The following is a 20,395-nucleotide window of genomic DNA, read 5'->3' as shown; positions in this document are numbered from 1 at the left end:
GTGCATTAGTTTTCGAGCAAAATCTGCAAAAATTTAGTTCAAAAGGTTTTTTTTTTTTAATTCTGGAAAGGTACTAATTGATCAAAAAGTATGGAAATTTCATAAAGTTATTCTAGTTCCCATGGTATCCAGTGACTGTAGTGTGACTTATTTTCATACCATCTCAGTGTGTTTTACCTTTCTAGGTCTTGGAAAACATTACTAAAATCCTTTATTCCAGTGGTCAAGAGCAAGAGTGCATAGTACGCGTCCCTTGAGTGGACCGTGTTTCAAACCTGTGACTACTAAATACGATAAATATTTGTATTGATGATTTATTGTAAACTCTACTGACTTGGTTGTCGTGCCGGAGTATAAACAGAGAATTTATTTATTTATTTATTCAGTCAGGTTTTTGTAAACCAGTTAAAATTTAGTCCAGTCTGGTATTAAAAGATGATGAGTCACCCACTTAAAGCAGATAATTAGCAAGTTAATCTTGCCTGGAATGCTGGGGAGGATTTGCACTTTCTTTACTTCAGTGTTACTTCCTTTTGATTTGATCAACATACCCATTCAATTGATTGATGTGTTGCAATCTTACTTCAGTGTTTCTGGTTACATCCAGTTCATTTTTGTTCTTTTCAAATGACTAGGCTGAACAATAATTTTGTTCATTTTTTGATATTCCATAAAGGAGACAGAGTGCTCCTTTTTTTCAATTTTCTATCCATTTAGCTCCTTCTCTGTAAGAAACACATGAAATGCTTTGGTAAGAAATAGAAATGAACGTGGACTGTTTGGAAATCAAAACTACAGACTCATTGAACTAACATCTTAATTTATCCTTTTTCCTTTTCTTTGGAAAAGGACCATACTTCTTATGTATCTCCTAAATATTTATAATCTACGAAATCCAAGTTCAAAATATCAATGATTATTTTCGTCTCTTCAACTCATATGTAGCACTTGAGTACTAAAGATTACACTTATCTTTCATTTGAGATTAAAAAGGAAAAAAAAAAAAAAAAACAGCAACTGATGCATAGTGACTTCAAGTAATTTATGCATCAAGGAATCCCAAACAACCAAACTATATAAATGTTTATCACTAAACATTTATTACATTTCAAGGGTACAGCTCTAAAATGGTGTTTGCAGCTGAACCTACTTGTAGATCTCTAGTAGGGTTCCTCATCAGATAGTGTAAATCTTGCTGTCTCTACTCTGCCAGATAATGACAGAAGAGGGTTTTTCAAGTAGTGTGTATGTGAGGGGCATTGTCGAGGCCACATTATGTCAAGGAGCAGGGTATATTCTTGCCATATGTACACCATATTCAAAAATTTCATTACTTCATAAGGTCGTACCCACCTTTTCTTACTACTAAATACATCATGCATAGTCAAACTAATAGAACAAACTTATCTGCGAAAAAATTTAACCCTCCCAAACACGTAATTGTTCATTTCACAAATATACATGGTCTCAGTTCCAATCTCAATGATGTCCATTTCCATTTATAGTCTGCAAAGCTCCACTTACTTTTTCTGAAAGAATCCTAATTATCGGCTGATTCAACAACTGCTCATCTCAGTTATCCTAATTATTCGCTGTATGAATCCTTTCATTTCAAAGGTGGTACTTGTGTAACCATTTTTGTAATTGGGCCAATTTTCCCTCTGATTCCTCTGCAGGCGATGGTAAACAGCACTCTGTCTAACTTCTCCACTAATGCAGGTGTTCCCCAAGGTTCAGATCTTTCTCCCACTCTTTTCCTCTTATATATTAATGACCTTTCATTTTCCACTGATCGGAAAGCCACATTTTTTATAATGACAGCATACTGCATTCCACCTTACAGTTTGACAAACCTTGCTCTGCTCAACCAGCTTCATCTTCTCGAATATTCACTACCAATTCCTTAAATGCTGATCTCTAGTGGAATAAAAAGAACTCAGTTGATTTCAAAATTCAGTCCTGTCTTATATCTCATCTTCAATAACATTCAGATTTCTATACAAGATCACACATATCTCTATTACGGATTACCATGACTTCTATCTTGGCTTAAGCATATTACAAATACTCTTCCTCTGCCTCTAAAAAAGTTGGTTTTCTCTTTCACTCAGTGTTACTTTTCTTCCAAACCGCTTTCTGTACAAATCACAAATCCACTCCACCATGGAATATTGTTCCACATCTGAGGCAGTGTCCACAAAACCTCTCTCTCTCAGGCTTCAAGACTCCATTCAAAAGAGAGCAGTTAGGTTAATTAATGAGTCATCTCTAACAGTCTCTTCACTTCCTGTCTCATAGATGTTCTGTTTCTATTGCATGCCTTTTCTATAGATACTTCCATGAGCACTGTTTTTCTGAATTGGCTTCTATAATTCCAGCTCTCTCTCTCTCTCTCTCTCTCTCTCTCTTTCTCTCTCTCTCTCTCTCTCTCTCTCTCCCAAAGCAATCCAAACATGTGATGCAACCAGTTAACATCCTTTTACCATCCAACTTCAAACTCGCAGAACCTACTTTTCTTCTTCCTCATTTATTCCTTCAACTTCCGTTTTCTGCAACAATCTCCCTTCACATGCATTTTCTGAAAATTACAATCTACAGAAATTCAAGTCTAACATCAAGAAATATCTTCTTTTATCTTCTCCAACTTCAATCGATACACAACTAAGTACTATAGGTTAATACCTCTTGTGCTTGTGGTTTAAAAAAAAAAAACTGTCAGCTCAAATTAGCAGTAATTTATTTATGTATTGTTTTTTGAGAAAGCTAACTGACATTTAATGTTTCTTATAATAAGCCATAATTGTCAGTATTTAATTATTTTTACTATTATTCACTTTCAGTGAAAATGCACAAAAATTACAAAATGTTACATTACACAGATGATGGATTAATTTAAAATCACATGAACATTTTAAAATCGCGCAAACAACTGTCATGAGAAAATATCCTAACAAGACTGCCAGAAATATTTTCCACGGTATTTACAAATTTCATTATTAGACTGCTGTATTTATTCTTGTTTTCTCTGACAATTAACTAAATTCACTTTTCAAAGGAACACTTAAACAGCATAAATAAAATATACATTTAATGAAACGTATGCTTTATTTATGCTTTAAGATATGTATGTATTCATTTCTTGTCTTGTTCTTCTGTAGGGTTAAACGAACCATGAAGTGCATGAGATATTTCAATCCAATCCATTGCACGCACAACTTTATCACTTTCAGTGGGAAACTGATCCCAGTTCCAATATGTAAACTTTTTAAAAGAATCTTTCATCTGGTATTCTGGTAGAGATTTCTCTTCCAACTGTGTGGAAGACTGTTCTAAAAGAATACCAATATATCCATCTGGAACTTGCAACTCTCTTCCATATAATGGACGTCCCCTGCAAAAAGAAATATAAACATGTAGTTACAAGATGAATTCTTCATATGGCAAAAATATTAATGTACCTAAAATTCAAGTTAAATGTGTTACTAGAAGGTATCTTATTTAATTCACCTGTAAAAGTAAATTTAGCAAAATGTGAAAAACACAGAATTATTAGTTTTCAATTCATATGCTTATTACAGAGTTCAACAAATTTTTTCCAAATCTGGGTAACAACTGCAAAAATTATGCAGGATTAAATTAAAAATCATGTGCATATCAAAGAATGTCCTTTTGATACTACTGTACACACATGCTACCACCCAAGCTAGTCTAGATTTGATGTTGCTGAATTCAAATATGGCAACCATATTGCTGTAACACCCACCAATTTTAAGAGAGAAGGGATTAAAGTCAAAAACTAGGTTTCTAGTAAAAAAGATTTCATATATTTTAAGAAAATGTTACATACAATACTAAATATTGAACAAGGGGTCTATTAACCTTTTTTTTTTTTTTTTTTTTTTTTTTATGAAAACCCCAAACACTAGAGGTATTAGAACCTATAGTACTTAGTACCATGCTTGGGTTGGAGGTTGAGTAGACGAAAGAAGATATTTGTTGACATTAGACTTGAACTTCTGTAGACTGTAATTTTCAGGAAATACGTATGAAGGAAGGTTGTTCCAGAAAATGGCAGTTGAATGAATAAACAAGGAAGATGAAAAGTTGGTTCTGTGAGTTTGAAGTTGGACAGTAAATGGATGTTGGCTGGTGGTGGCATGTGTTTGGACTGTTTTGAAGGAGAGAGCAGGAATTATAGAAGCCAATTCAGAAGAACAGTGCCCATATAAGTATCTGTAGAAAAGGCATGTAGCAAAAACAGTACGTCTATGAGACAGCGAGTGCAGAGACTCTGTTAGAGAGGAGTCATTAATTAACCTAACTGCCCTCTTCTGAATGGAATCTGGAAGCCTGAGAGAGGTTTTGGGGGCACCGCCCGAGATGTGGGAACAATAATCCATGGTAGGGGCAGATTTGCGATTTGTACCTTATTCTATTTACAAAAATGTTTACCTGATAACAAAACTTTTGTCATTTTTTGCCTTTTATAATCGTCCATTATTGTCTTCTGTATGAGATTCCAACAGTAGTCTGCCAACATATTTGGACTCCATTTTCTATGGTATTTTTTTTTTTTTTTTTTCATTTGAGAAATATCTTGGTGAAAGGTTTCACCAAGATATTTCTCAGAAACTGCTCCCAAATTTTCAGGAAAAAAAAAGTCTAAATGTGAAAGCTTTAACGGCATGTTGCATCCATGTTGTTAAAGTACACAAAAATTAGCTCATCAACAATTTCATTGTAATTTTGTGATTTCTCATTAACCTAAAAAGTTCTGGCAGATGTTTTCAAATGCCTTCCAGGCTCATTTCTGTAGCATTTAATTTTTTAGTGAATTCCTCATTTTGGAATAGCAGTTTGATTTGAGGACCCACAAAAATTTCCTCTTTTTATCTGGCCACACTGATTCGAGGAAACCTTTGCTACAAACAGGAAAATCCTTCTTTTTTATTCATCACTTTCATAAATATTTTTTTTTTTTTTTTTTATTCAAACCTAGCTTGATGTGCAACGGAGGTAAATAGATTTTTGGCTTGTACATCAAAGGAGGATGTGCTACATTTTTCTGGCCTGGTGTAGTTTCTGAATGGTCTTCTGGCCATATTTTTACCCTATAATGGCAATCCTTTGTTCTGCTGTCCACTTACACAAAAAGCAGCAGTAATTAGTGTGTTCACCTTGCAACCCAGTCAGCAAAAATACCACTTTTAAGTCAGCACAACAGATGTTCCATTTGTATTCTTGGTAGCATATTTTTTGCAAAAGAACCTGTAGGTTCTTGTTCATTTACTTCATGTGAATTTCATGGGGCAATGAAATTCAGCTTTCAAATTTTCCATTATGGAGTAAAACTGCTTTCAAATTTTCCATTATAGAGTAAAAACTGTTTTCAAACTGACCTTGGATGAATCAATGAAAAGCCTCCACTGCTCAGGGACATGCTCCAGATGCAACTCTTGCATTAATTCCTGGACACTATTACAATAAACTAAAACACTATCCATGGAGTAATAGGTAGTTACGTCAGATTGCCTCTTCCTATAAAAAGACACCTTGACACCCTTTTCAAGAAGATTCCACTGCTGAAGCCATGATCCTAGTAATTAAGCCTTGGTTTTGGAGAGTTCCAAATATCTGACCAAATTGTTCAATTCTGCCTAGGTGATTAGATGCAGCTTTGCAGTATCAAGAGTTGAAAAATCTGGATCTGTACTCGTTCTGGGTTCTGCATCTTCTGGATGCCTCCTTTTCCGATCCTGAATCAGAGTCAAGTCCATACAGAAGTTTCTGGTGGCTATAGCACTGGCATTGCATCATCATGAGAAACTGACCTTAGAGCAAAAAGTATATTGGGAAATTTCCCAGAAAAAAATGGTCAATCATTTATGTGGTCTTAAGTTTCCAGCCATATCACCAGAACAGCAAAAGGCATCGATTTATGACCACATCTAGGCCAGCCTGTTAATGTCCTTGCTACAGGAAATATTTGTAGCCCATACTTTATCTTTATCTCTGACCTTACATCAAAATAGAGCTCATAGGCTTTTCTAAGAAGATGGGACAGTAGCTTCTGCTGCAATTCTAATTTCACTTCTCCACAAATGTAGCAAAACTATCAGGCTTATTTTGGCAAGAATGTGACATATTTCATGTAGGGTTGAGCTACTTGCACATAAAAACACAATTAAGAAATTGTAGATTTTTATTTCTAATTTAACCACATTTCACACAATTTACAGTAATGCACACAACACTTGTGTACAGCACTAATTCACTAAAACACTTGTTCACTTTGTTCACCACTTACTCTCTGAAACATATACATTTTATGAAATAATAAAATGTTTGCTTGGTGCATAACCCACTCGTATATATACTAGTAGAGAAGTTTCTAGAAGGCTCAAAGTTTCTAGAGAACTCCTTCAAAAGTTCTAGAAATATCCAGACCCTTTTGCAAGTAACAATATTCTAGAATGTTCTGAAACATGTTGAAGAAAACTCCCGAATACTTGGGAAATCTGAATGTTCTTGAAATAAAAAAACATAGACAGAAAAGATGATTAAACTAACTACAGGGCTTGGTTTTTGGTCATTAATCTACGGTATTTGAAAACTGTGGGTGTTGAGAACTTTTTATGCATATAACTAAGTTTTTGAACATATTTCCCACGAGAATCTGTCGAAATTATTTCAGGGAGGAAATTGATGCTGACTAGTGTAATAAATAACAGAGGTATCTGGGTGGTTTAATTAATTTTAAATAATTTCACATGACCACAAGAAACTTACTACAGCATACTGAAGAAACATATTTTCCAATTTTTGAAAGTGGTACCTTTTGAGTGGCAAGTGCAACTTGAAAATCAGAATGGTAATTAAGCTTCTCAACCCAGCAGAAAAACTACCTTACTGCTAAGTCTGCCAACATGGGATGGAAGGGGGGGGGAGTCAAGGCAATCCCATGGCTAATTTTTTATGGTTGTTAGAGATCACATGGGGGACGGATGGCAATTTGTTGGGGAGGGAAATTCATAGCTTCACCACTGTCTAAAACTCTATTTCACAAATTGTTTAGTTTTCTGCGTGGGCTTGATATGTTTGAAGACTGACTTTAATTATGGATTTAATAATACGATACAATTTATAATTTTATATGGGTAAGTGCATAACATATGAAATGCAACAATAACCAATAACCAGTGCCTAATTTTCAAATTGTTTTAACAACCACTCTTCCAAATATAATATAATCCAACTCAAAAACCAAAATTATACTAAGAAATAATAAATTCATATTCATATCACTCTCACTGATATTTTCTATTTTAAAGTATTTGAGACAGTATTCATTATTATTATTATTAGTAGTAGTAGTAGTAGTAGCAGCAGCAGCAGTGGCAAATGATGCAGGAGACCAAGCTTATTTTATTTTTTTTTTTACAGCATCAGCCAAAAATAAATCACATTTCCCAATTCAACTGTCCATCCACTCTAACAGTTTATCTAGCTGAATTTATTCAAACTACCCACCTCAACAAAACCAGATGGAAGTTTGTTCCAATAATCAACCACACTCCTGCTAAAAGCAAATTTCTGCACAACCAACATGCAACCATCATTCATCAATTGAATTTATGACCAGTGGAGTGTAGCGTGAGCAAGAAGAAGGATTCAATAAGTATTGAGCTTATTCAATCCACGCGAGACATTAAACACCTCAATCAGATATCCTTGTAGATGTCTAGTCGCTAGATGCTGCAATTTGAAAAACTGAAGAAGAGCCTTCCCTGGTGAGAGCACTCTTTTGCTCCACTCACCAATCATGTTGCACTTCTCTGAAGTCATTCCAACAGGTTCACATTCTTCCTAAAATAAGGCTTCCAGACCTGATGTGGCCTAACAACTGCCTTATAAAAAAAAAAAAAAAAAAAAAAGGTAAACTGCAGCCAGCCATTATCAACTCACTGCAGGATGGAAACCTCCTCAACAATTCATGCTGAGGGAAATGGACCTTAATCTGCCACGCTGGTCCAGTGCAGGTTGGCAGATCGACCATATTTAGCAGTTAGGGGCTTAAACCCCAGTCTACTCAAAGAGCGCGCGCTACTCCCACTATTGACCACTCACCTTATATAAAGGGATAAAAACCTCCTTATCCATGCTGGCAGAATTCCTGTATATATCATTGAAAAGCCCCATGGGCTTTCTTGGCAGCCTGTCAGCACTGCTCAGAAAACATATCTAACTGCACAATTACTGCCCAAATCTTTTTCATTCTCCACAACGAGTATGGTACCACACAGCACAAGTTATCTGAGATTACTGCTCCCCATATGAGGTACTCTGCATTTGTTAAAATTAAACTTCAATGGCCAGTTCTTAGCCCATCTATAGCCAGTTCTTAGCCCTAATTTGTCTAGATCATGTTGCAGTAGCATACCCTAATTCCTGTGATTAACTACTCTGCCACCCTTCATATCAGCTGCAAACTTATATACTAAGTCTGATATACTTTCATCAATATCATTAATAATTATAGAAAACAACTGGTCCAGCACTGAACTGCAGAAGGACAATACTTTAGTCAGGAAGAGCAGTGCCCACTGATAACCTCTCTGTCTGTCTTCTCCCATCCCTTTATCCATAAGCAGCAACATGCCTTAATGCCACACTACAATTTGTATAGCATTAGCATTAGTAGAGGCATTTGATGCAAGAAAGCAAGCTTATACAGCATCAGCCAAAAAAAAAAAAAATAAATAAATAAATAAAAAATAACCACTTCCACTTCACCCCTCTGTTTGTTCGAAATACCTGTCCAGCTGAGCCTTAAACTTATTTAGGCTATCAACTTCCACGACAAGGGATGGAAGTCTGTTCCACCAACCAACCACCCGCTGGCTAAAGGCAAATTTCCGCACGTCTATCCTACATCTGTCTTGCCTCAATTTGAATTTATGCCCTCTCAGGTGATTATTCTGAGCAAGAGGAAGAATCCCATCAGCATTGAGCATGCTCAATGCAGTCTTTTTTATGTGTAACAGTATCAAAAGCTTTTCAGAAATCTCAGTATATGATGTCAAAATTATTTTTTGCATCCACTTCCTTTGTTTCTGTCATAATATCCATTCAGATTGATCAGAGAAGATTGCCTCTCAATAAATCCATGTTGTAACTGCATTCCTGTCTAGATGATCCTGCACTACTTCTTTAACCAGCAACTCCATTGAGTTGTTGGTTAAATTTTCTTGTGTCTGAAAAAAAAAAAAAAAAAAACTTTTTTCAGACATTACATATCCATAAATTCACATGGGAAGCAAGAAACAAAGTCTATAATAGATTATATTACCATTAATGAAAATTTAAATGACAAAATTAGAGACACTAGAGTATTCAGAGGCAGTGAAATTGACAGTGACACTACCTAGTAGAAAGCACTTTCAAAATAAAAAGAAATTATCTTAATAAAAAGAAGAAAATACCAACAAAAACTACTAAAAAATTAAAAATACATTTGTTGGAAGATGAAAGTACTAAATTCCTGTATGAAAGTCGATTGAAAGATAAACTCAAATCAGATGAAAGTGATAATGTTGAGGAAATCTGGTCAAACATGAAAAAATCAATTCTGGGAGCTGCTGAAGAAAGTCTTGGATATAAACCTATAAAAAATAAAAACTGGCTAAGAACTTGGAATGAAGAATTGAAACAAACAATCAATGAGAAAAAAAAAGACCTATAAACTGTTCCAACAAACTAAAGACCTACATCTACATATAAAATATAAAAAGCTTCGAGTGGAAGTCAGAAAACTAACCAGAAGAATCCAACGAGATGACTGGGATAAATTTGTTAAATCTTTAGAGTGTGATATCACAGGCCCACAGAGAAGAGGTTTTAAAATTTTTAAAAAATTACAACTAGACACAAATGATCAAATAAAAACCAACTCCATCTCCCAAGGAGAATGGAAGCAACACTATTCCAAACTATGGTATAACCCAGGCACTAGGGAATTGGAAGATGAATCTGTGATAACCAAAGATGAAGAAAATATAACAATGGAAGAACTAGAGTTAATATTACAAAAATCAAAACCAATAAAGCCCAGGCATAGACAATTTGAATGTAGAACTATTTAAATATGGGGGCACCTTACTAAAAAACGCACTACTAAAATTATTTAACATCATATGGCATAAGCAACAGATACCCAAAGATTGGGAAACAGGAATAGTAATCAATTTACACAAAAAAGGCTCCAGAAATAAACCTAACAACTACAGAGGGATAACACTGCTGTCAAAGCTATACTCCAATATACTAAAGAATAAACTTAATAAATACAGTGAACAATTCTTAGAAGAAGAACAATGTGGGTTCAGAAAAGGGAGAAGCACAATAGATGCCATTTTCTCACTACAACAAATTTTGGAGAAAAGAAGAGAATTCAATCTACCAACATTTCTGCTCTTTATTGATTATGAAAAAGCATATGACAATGTAAACCGGGAAAAACTTTGACAGATTCTACGTGAAGAAACTATCCCAACCCAACTCCAGAAAGCGATCCAAAGCCTATATAAAAACTCAAAAGTCTGTATAAAATATTCTAATGGCCAACTATCAGACCCAATTAACACCAATAAAGGAGTGAAATAAGGATGTGGACTATCACGAAATTTATTTAATATCTACATCAATAAAATTCTTAAGGAATGGAAACAAACAATTAACAACGGAATACAGTTGAACAACAGGAATAAAATCCAAACTATATTATATGCTGATGATCAAGTTATAATTGCAAAATGCGAATGTGAACTACAGATAGAAGATGAACTACAAATGAACTTAATAAAATAGGTAAAAAGTATGAGATGAAAATCTCCACCTCAAAAACAAAATCAATGGGATTATGTGGAAAAAACATACAAAGAGTCAAAATTGTTATTGATCATAAAATAATAGAACAAATATCTGACTTCACCTATTTGGGAAATTTAATATCAAATGAATGGAAAGACATCCACACGAAACTACAAAAATATAATAAAATGAATGGAATGATTAAACGCCACTTCGGAAAACAAATGACAACAAATAAAATTACAACTGCACAACATCACTTCAAAACCAGCCCTCTTCTACAGCTGTGAGACTTGGGTCAAAAATAAGAAATATGCACACAAACTAGAAGCAGCACAAATAAGATTTTTAAGACCATTATTAGACTTTACAAAACTAGACCACCAAAGAAATTTAGACAGCCGCGAGAAATTAAAAGTAGATAACATAGTAAACGACATAAAACGGTATCAGGAAAAATGGATCAGCCACATAGAAAGAATGAACCCAGACCGGATCCCAAAATTAGCCTTTAACTACAAACCTACAGGCAAGAGAGATGTTGGTCAACCAAGACAACGATGGCGAGATCAAGACCACTTCCAAGAGCTACAATGGAACAGGTCTTAAAAGGCCTAAGCCGGACCAAGTTCAGATGTTTCTGAAATTGAGAACGTTGCAGTCGATTTTGAAACCAGATTCAGTGATTTTAAAACAATTGAAGACATTGTTCAATATATTTCTTATACATTTAATGTTGACTTAGATACAAAAATTGCAGAAAAAAAATCGCTGCGATTTTTCACATGGAGAAAATTTTACTTGAAAAGGAAATTATTACATTGCGAAACGATATCTTCCTAAAAGTCAGGTCATCAGAAGGAGACTTCTGGAAATATGTTTGCCGAGAAAAGTACCTAAATGTAAAAAAATGCAGTGAACTTTTAAATTGCTGTTTTTTGGTTCCACATATCAATGTGGAACCAAATGTGTCGGCCTTTTCATATTTGAAACAACAAAGACCAAGAATCGTTCTACTCTTACAGACTTGCATACAGAAGATTTTTATGGTTGGCCTTATCACGGTGTATCCCTGATTTTGAAAGCTTGGCTTGTTTGTTATTTGGTTTTTAGGAGCATTAGCAACTAAGGCCATATTGCTCCGGGATATGCGGTGGTCATTCCCTGAACGACCTTTCTGCATCCTCCGTATTTGGTGGTGACGGGCTCGAACCCCGGTCTAATCAAGAAGCGTGTGCTATGCACTGCTGCTCCTTCCCACCTGGCTACGGAGGCGCCAAAAGCTTGGCTGATAACATGAAGATACAAACTTTGCATAAATTAAAATACGTATAAATTTAAAACAAGAATTCTGAATTGTATTGAATTTTAAAATTTATAAACAACATTTTTCAATATGTGTTGATTAACTTTTTTAACCTTGTGCAATGAAATTCTTGAGATGGTAGATCACGGCACATTTTGAAGGAAAAAAGTAGATCGCATCACAAATTAAGTTGGCCACCCCTAGTCTATATGATTTAGGATCAGCATTGGGGTTTCACAGGATTTTTTAGAATTAGCCTTAAGACAACTTTTTTCCATATTTTTGGGAATATTCCCTCTATCAGGCAGTGATTGTCTATTAATTTGTTAGGGTGCTATTAAATATATTAATTTGTTAGGTACTATTTCTGCTAGTTTTTTGATTTGAGTATTTCAATTTCTAAGAGGGTCAAAACCTGGGCATTTATTGTTCTTGGTTTTAGATAATGCTATTTCTAATTCTTCTGTAGTGAACAGGGGTTCTATATTGTTATTTTCATAATCAGTATTTTCTTTCATGATGTCAATTGGGTAGGGGAATAGTTCCCAGCCTCAGTCTGAATAATACTGTCTAAGACGTTGTTCAAAGATTCTGCCCAACACAAGGTTAGGGTTCCATCTATTTGAAAGTTGTTTCTATAAAATCTCCTCTTGGCAGCTTGTTTGCCGCTATTCTTGTCTATTTCCATTTGTTCCAACCAAGTGCCTCCAGGATTCTTTTTTCTTGTCTCTAATGAGGGCTGTATATTGATTTGTGAGAGTTCTGTAAGAATCTCTCAGGACATCCACTTGATTTTGTGGCCAAGATGTTCTGGCTCTTTGAAAGTGTTTCCTCGCCTGGTGTACCCTTCTCCTGAGTATAGTCAGTTCAGGACACCACCAGCGGACTACGAGCTTCCACATTTTTTTCGTTGGATAGTAATAGAAATACAGGCAGGTGATACAAGAAAACAAGCTTATGTAGCATCAACCAAAAAAAAAAAAAAAAAAACATTTCACACATCCATCCCCTCTAAACGTTTGCCCAGTTTCTCCTTGAAATTATTTAAGCAATCAACTACCCGCTGGCTAAAGGCAAATTTCAGGCCATCTATTCTATAACTGTCTTTCCTCTCAATTTGAATTTATGCCCCCTCAGATTTTTAATCTGAGAAATTGGAAGAATCTCATCAGAACTGAGCCTGCTCAACCCATTCAAGGCCTTATACACCTCAATCAGATCACCTCGCAGGTGCCTAGTCTCCAGATGCATGCAATTTGCAGAACTTAAGCCTTTCTTGGTAAAAGGACCCCTTTGTTCCCCTCACCTATCTTGTTGCACTTCTCTGAACATGCTCAAGCTACTCTACACCCTTCCTAAAATGAGGCATCCAGACCTGTACGCAGTACTCAAGGTGTGGCCTGACCATTGATCTATACAAAGGGATAATCACCTCCTTTTCCCTACTAGCCAAATCCCTGTATATCATTGACAATAGCGCTTGACCTGTTCCGGCAGCCTGCCTGCACTGCTCAGAAAACTTCATATCTGACTTCACAGTTACCCCCAGGTATCTTTTATTTTCTACCACCATAAGTGTAGTACCACACTGTTGGTATGTTTCTCTGGGGTTACTTCTACCCATATGCAGTACTTTGCATTTGTCAATGTTAAACTTCAGTTGCCACTTCTCAGCCCATCTGCCCAACTTTTCTAGATCTTCTTTCAGCAGCATACTGTTATTACTGTCATTAACAACCCTGCCAACTTTTGTATCATCTGCAAACTTGGACATTAATCCAATACATCAATATCATTGATTAATATACAAAACAACAATGGGCTCAACACCAAACCCTGGGTGAGGGACACCACTCCATTACATTAGTCCATAAAGAGCAGTGTCTATTGATTATCATAGTATCACTCTCTGTCTTCTCCCATTCAACCATCATTTTATCCATTGTGGCAACTTGCCCTTAATGCCATACTCTCAAATTTGTACAGTAGTTTTTCATATGCAAGAGTATCAAGCACTTTCCTGAAATCCAAGTATATGATATCAAAATTATTTTTTGCATCCAGTTCCTTTGTGACCACATCATAGTATCCAATCAGATTGGTCAAACAAGACTTGCCCTTAACAAATCCATGATGTGTCTGAACTACAACTGCAGTCTTGTCTAGATAATCCTGCAGTGCTTCTTTAACCAGTGACTCCATTATTTTCCCCAGAACAGAAGTTAAACTAAGAGGTCTGTAATTACTCATGTCAACCTTTGTGAATTGGGGATACATTTGCACATCTCCAGTCCGTGGGGACTTCTCCTGAGTCCAAGGATGCTCTCATCATTATGGCTAAGCGTTTGCTTACTTCCTTTACCACCTCCTTTGATATAACTAGATAGATCCCATCCACCCCAGGTGCCTTTCTTATGTTTAACTTCAATTTCTCCTCCACTTTGCTCTCACTTATAACAAAATCATTAAGCTCCCTGTTAGAGTTTAATAAGCTTCTATCCTCCACTTCCCTATAGAATTCCTCATATGTGAATGTAGATGCAAAATACTCATCAGTTTGTCGGCTATCTGAGCAGGATCATCAACAATCAAACCACCAATATCAAGTGGACCAATCTGATTCATTTCCTTCCTTTTAGAGATTATATAAATAAAGAAGTCTTTGCAATTTTCTTTGCATTCATTGCCAAAGATTTCTCATAATCTGCCTTCGCTTGCCTAACCTCCTTTGTGTTTGCTTACAGACTGGCTTATATCTACCAGAGGCCTCTGTGTCGCCTGATAATTTCTATGCATCCCATGCATTTTTCTTCACTGAGACGAGTCTCATTAGTTCATCTGACATCCATTTAGGTCTATACCTTGAATAGTATTTCTTAATTGGTATGAAAAGCCTAATAGCTTCAACGATTAATTCCATGAATGCTTCCCATTTAAAATTTGCTGTTGGTAACATCATCAGTTGATCCACAGTATAGAATTTAAAAACTGTCTGAGACCACTGTAGTCACCTTTACGAAAGAAAAACCCTTGCCTTTTCCCGATGATAGTTATATGTTTAAATAAATCCCACATCAGTACAATGTGATCACTGTCACCTAGTGGTTCCTTTATCTGTAAATTCTTAATGCACGAATAATCACTGACAATAACCAGATCAAGGGTATTACTCTCTCTTGTTGCCTCTCGAACATACTGATGCAGAAAATAATCACCCAATAAATCCACAAATGTCTTGGTAGTGTGCATATAACCAACCTACAAGTTCCAGTCAATATCTGGGAAGTTAAAATTCCCCCATTACAAGACATTGATTAACTGGCCCACTATTTCTCTGTACAAAAGATATCAATCATACTGCATGATGAAAGAGATGGGGGAGGGTGCTCTGGAGACTAAACATGGGTTGCACCACTTCAATCTTCCAATAAGCAAAGTAGTGGTATTGAACTGGTTGATGAGTCATCTACCACCTAGTATTGCCTAGTAACACAGAGGAGCAGCATTGCTCCATGTGGTGTGGGTGCCACACTGTGACCCCTGCTTACATTGGTTCACACCTGGGTGGTCACCCATAGTGTGCTGGGTGCTGTATTTCAGCAATTGCACATAGCAGTTATTGCCCTATACCCAGACCGACCCCACATGCGGCCACTGCTTGGCAAAAGGCCACACTTACAGGGATTGCCCAAACAAGAGTACTGACCTAATCTGCACCAACTGCAAAAGTCTAAAGCTGGACTGCACCCACTCAATCAGGGATAACAAGTGCCCCACCTACATGAAAGTTAAGAGCTTGTTCCAATCCAGGCTGGATTATGGGGACACACTTTAGAGGATACAACACTACAGAGGTAAAATTTCTGCAGATCAATGCAGAGGGCCAGGGCAGTAGCAGATGAGATCCGTATAAAGGCTTAAGAGGAGAATGTAGACGTCATGATAATACGAGAGCCATACTCACACATAAAGATAGTAAGGGGATACCCCCCCCTGACCTACAAGATAGTACAATTCAAGGACAACACCCATGGGCCGCAGTCATGGTCAGAAATCTGGATATTACTGTGACCAAAATCACACAGCTTTGCACAGCCTGGGCTGCATGTGCCCACCTCACCACAGCTCTGGAGGCATTTTATGTTATTGCCCTCTACTGTCGCCCAGGCAAAGACATCCTTTGCCACAAGATACCTCCAACTGGCTGCTGACACCCTTCCCAATGCTAAAATTATAGTCGGTGCAGACGTGAACTGCCAGTCACCAATGTGGCATAGTCACACGCCAGACAGACATGGCACAAGAAACAGAACTAGATTGGAGGAGTTCCTTGCAAATTCAACGTTGACAGTGTTAAACCAACCAAACAATTTGCCCACATTCAGTAATACACTGTGGGAGGCCACCATAGATGTCTCCATGGCTTCCAGGAACATCGTTAATAATTTTAACGACTGGTCCGTCCAAGAGGACAACGTCCAATCACTGAGCCATTACGTTCCAACTCAACAGATCACTGACTAGGGTACCTGCAACTAGACAAACCACTCACAGATATGCCATTTCCAAAGCAAATTGGGAACTCTTCCAAACGACCTTAAAAACCAGCATACAACAGAGACAGAGGGAGCTTGAGTGCCTTGAAGATCCAGATCACCTCCAAAGCAAGATAACAGAGATCATAACGCATACAAGCGACATTGCTATTAAAAAGAAAAATCCAACCCCTGGGGCTGTGTCCTGGTGGAACCTAGAACTGCAACGACTCCAAAAAGAAGCACAAACCAGAAGAAAGGCCTTTCAGCGGGCCAGGCACTCCTGGCCGATGGTGGAGGTCAAAGTACTCCAACAACGCTACAAAGAAGCAAGCACAGCCCAAATCAGAAGCATAAACAGCAATCTTGGGAGGGCCTGGTCTCCACTACGGGAAACGAGAACCCCTGGGGAATCGTCTACAAACTGACCAAGAATAAACTCCCACGAGGGGAAGCTATTGCCGCCACCATATTGACCCAAGGAGGCATGTCCACAACCTGGGAACAGACCATTTCCAATATCCTGGACACAGTCTTCCACCCAGCTATACAAAAGGCCACAACAGAGCAGATCCAACTCTGCTTAGAAAATGAAAGCTATCAAACAGCAACGACAGAACCTCACTTCACCATGGAGGAGCTCAATAGTGCTGCCACTCTCGTTAGGGTAAATAAATGCCCTGGACCAGACCGTTTGGAGCCTGAAATCATCAAAAAAGACAGTAGAGTGTGCCCCGAACCTATTGCTCAACCTCTGTCACCTTCCCGACCTCATGGAAGAAAGCAAACGTCAAACTAATTCTGAAAAATCCAACCAAACCACCACAACTCCCAGACTCGTACAGACCGATCGCACTTCTCACAACTGCAAGTAAACTACTTGAACGCCTCCTCTATGGATGAATACAGCAATATTATGACAGGGCTGGCCTGGCCTCACCCAACCAATTTGGCTTCAGGCAGGGTTGCTCAGCCGTGGATGCCTTAACACACCTACAAGAACAAGTAAGAAGATGCACCAAGAAGTATTTCCTCGTGATTGCCATGGACTTTGCTGGGGCGTTCGACTCACTTTGGTGGCCGAGCGTCTTGGCAAGGTTACGGGTTGCTGGGATCCCAGGCAACCTCTACAGCATCATCAAGAGCTACCTCACAAACAGATCCATCAGGATTGTTGCTCCCTATGGGATCCTCTTCAAAAATACATTTCGCAGCTATCCACAGGGTTTGGTCCTTGGACCACTACTTAAGTTCTGCAAATTGCAGCAGCTGGAGACTAGACACCTGCGTGGTGATCTGATTGAGGTGTATAAGGCCTTGAATGGATTGGGCACGCTGAATTCTGATGGGATCTTTCCACTTGTTCAGATTACGAACCTAAGGGAGCATAAATTCAAATTAAGAAAAGACAGATGTAGAATAGATGTGCAGAAATTTGCCTTTAGTCAGCGGGTGGTTAATTGCTGGAACAAACTTCCATCCGTCGTTGTGGAAGTTGATAGGTTAAATAAATTTAAGGAGGAACTGGATAGGCATTTGGAGGAAATGGTGTGATTTTTTTTTTTTTGGCTGATGCTGCATAAGCTCATACACTTGCTTTCTTGCATCACATGCTACTACTACTACTACTACTACTGTGAAACATAGTAATGGACTCCTTCCTAGCCATACATAGGTATGTTCGTGTCAAACGGCACCTGGGATTTCTCCCAACTCAGCATGTGTTTCGCTGTATCAAGGACAGTACACTATCAAGCCAGAGACGTGAAAGTGTGTGGGCCGTGACTGTGCAGTGTGATATGTTGTGCCCATTGTTTGACCGGCTTATTGGCTGCCAGGCCCCTAGTGGAGTCTGACATTGCCCATACCCTGCCATGCGGAGGCTAGCCGGGTGTATCCAGTATCACAACAAATTGCTCTGGCAGGTCCTGCCACCTAGTTTCCTGGGATTTCAGTGGCTAGGACCTTAAAAAAAAAAAAAAACGCATTTGGCATTAGTGCTTAATGGGATTGCTGTTAGGAAATCGCTGGTTGGGGTTGAACACTAAAGAGATGTGTTAAAGGCCTAATAGGTCAGGCAAAATTTTGTTATTAAGTTTAGACGTGAGGCTATAAGCTAGATAAAAGCTAATAGTATTTGTTGTCTTAGAGATTTAGATGAAACTGGTGGAATTTAGACGTTAATTAGAATTTGGCAGCATTGTTAAGTGAGAGAGAGAGGGGGGACTGAAGACTGGGGGGAAAACAGAAGAATAGGGATGATAGAGTAGGCATCCCCAAAGGGGTCAGTGGAGACGAGCCCCACCAGGTGAAGTATGGGGGAAGATAGGCAGGGAGGAGAGGAGACAGAGATCTATCTCCCCCCCCTGCCTGGGGATGGGGTTTTAAAGGGAACCAGGTTAGAGTACCCAGTTCAGATTGCCAATGGCATGTTGGCAGCAAAGCCGCAGAATGTCTTCGTCAGTGTCATGTCCAAGCAGTGTTGAATCCAGTATGAAGGTCAAGCTGCCCATCCCGCTCCGGGGGTAGGATATGTTAGCTGGCAGTGGGGAACCCACCAGGCGAGGGGGGTGGGAGAGACACATTTATTTCATTCATAATCTGCATTCTCACTCTACTTGCATTCTTTTTTTTTTTTTTTTTTTATTATATATATATATATATATATATATTTTTTTTTTTTCCACTCAACTCATTCATCTTTTTCTCACACACCAGGAGGGGATGCAATGATGTGTAGTGCAAATTTAAATACTAATTAAAACGAGTTAGTGTGTACTTAACTGTAGCATTTATGGTTTGTGTTTTTTTTCTCGCATGCTTACACTTTTATTCATTCTTCTAGATCTCATCTCATTTATTCGACTCTTACTTTCTGCACTGCATTCTGGGCACCTCAACTTACTGTTATTCTTCAGTTGTGGTGCAGGCCTAGCTGCAAGGTTTTTTTTTTTTTTTTTTCTTTTCTGCAGGCCAGGGGGAGAATGCAGTGATAGTGTTTATGTGGTTAGTAAATGTTTGTTAGTACAGTATATGAAAAGTAACGTAAGTTATTTTTAGCTTTGTATTCTTTCAGCCAATTACATTTGCTCTTCCACTCATTCCCATTCACTCTCTCTTTCCCTCATGCTGGGTCACTCTTTCTTTCACCAAAACTGCCATTTATTCCCTTTTACCATAATTCCTAGTTCACTCAGTGCCCAGCCTATTCATTCTCTTTCATTTTCATTCTACATTGGATCCCCTTGCTACTAGCTTACTGATATTTTTCAGTTAATCTGCTTCCCTGGCTGCCTGTACATCTCCCTCCCCTGCATGGTAACTTATTTGATGTGGGGCCCTAGGTTCCTACACATGGCAGGGTAGTCCTTGGGAGTTTTGTTATATCAGGTTTCTGTCAGGGTGCAGAATACTGCTGTCCTAACAGTTTTTAAGTCATCGTCTGGGTGTGGTGGGAAAACTTGGGCAATTTTACTATTCATTATTGTCTTAATTGCTGGGGGGCTGAATTGCCATTCTTTGGATTGCTCTGCGCATTTCGAATACTTTCTGTGTGAAAGATGTAAAAGCTTTATAATTTTGCTCTTCTATGATGAACAGATGTTCTTCTCCCCTGGGAAGGGGACCAATCTGTGCTATTAGCTCTGTTCTGGGTATGTCATATATTATACATTCATATAGAATG

General features: G+C 37.9%; 1 protein-coding gene across 1 annotated transcript in view; it reads right to left on the bottom strand.

Moving 5' to 3' along the window:
- Positions 1 to 2,978: 2,978 nt before the first annotated feature.
- Positions 2,979 to 20,395, bottom strand: part of LOC150079168 (ribonuclease H2 subunit C) — a 30,244-nt gene continuing 12,827 nt past the window's right edge. Inside the window, exon 2 of the mRNA XM_090382819.1 lies at positions 2,979 to 3,391. Coding sequence (XP_090238945.1) covers positions 3,133 to 3,391 — 259 coding nt within the window. The 3' untranslated portion in view covers positions 2,979 to 3,132. The remainder of the gene's footprint in view (positions 3,392 to 20,395) is intronic.

The sequence above is a fragment of the Mastigoproctus giganteus genome, chromosome 10, assembly GCF_048544385.1.
Source record: "Mastigoproctus giganteus isolate SK-2022 chromosome 10, ASM4854438v1, whole genome shotgun sequence".
In the NCBI taxonomy this organism is placed as follows: Eukaryota; Metazoa; Arthropoda; class Arachnida; order Uropygi; family Thelyphonidae; genus Mastigoproctus; species Mastigoproctus giganteus.
This window is presented reverse-complemented; position numbering and strand designations above follow the sequence as displayed.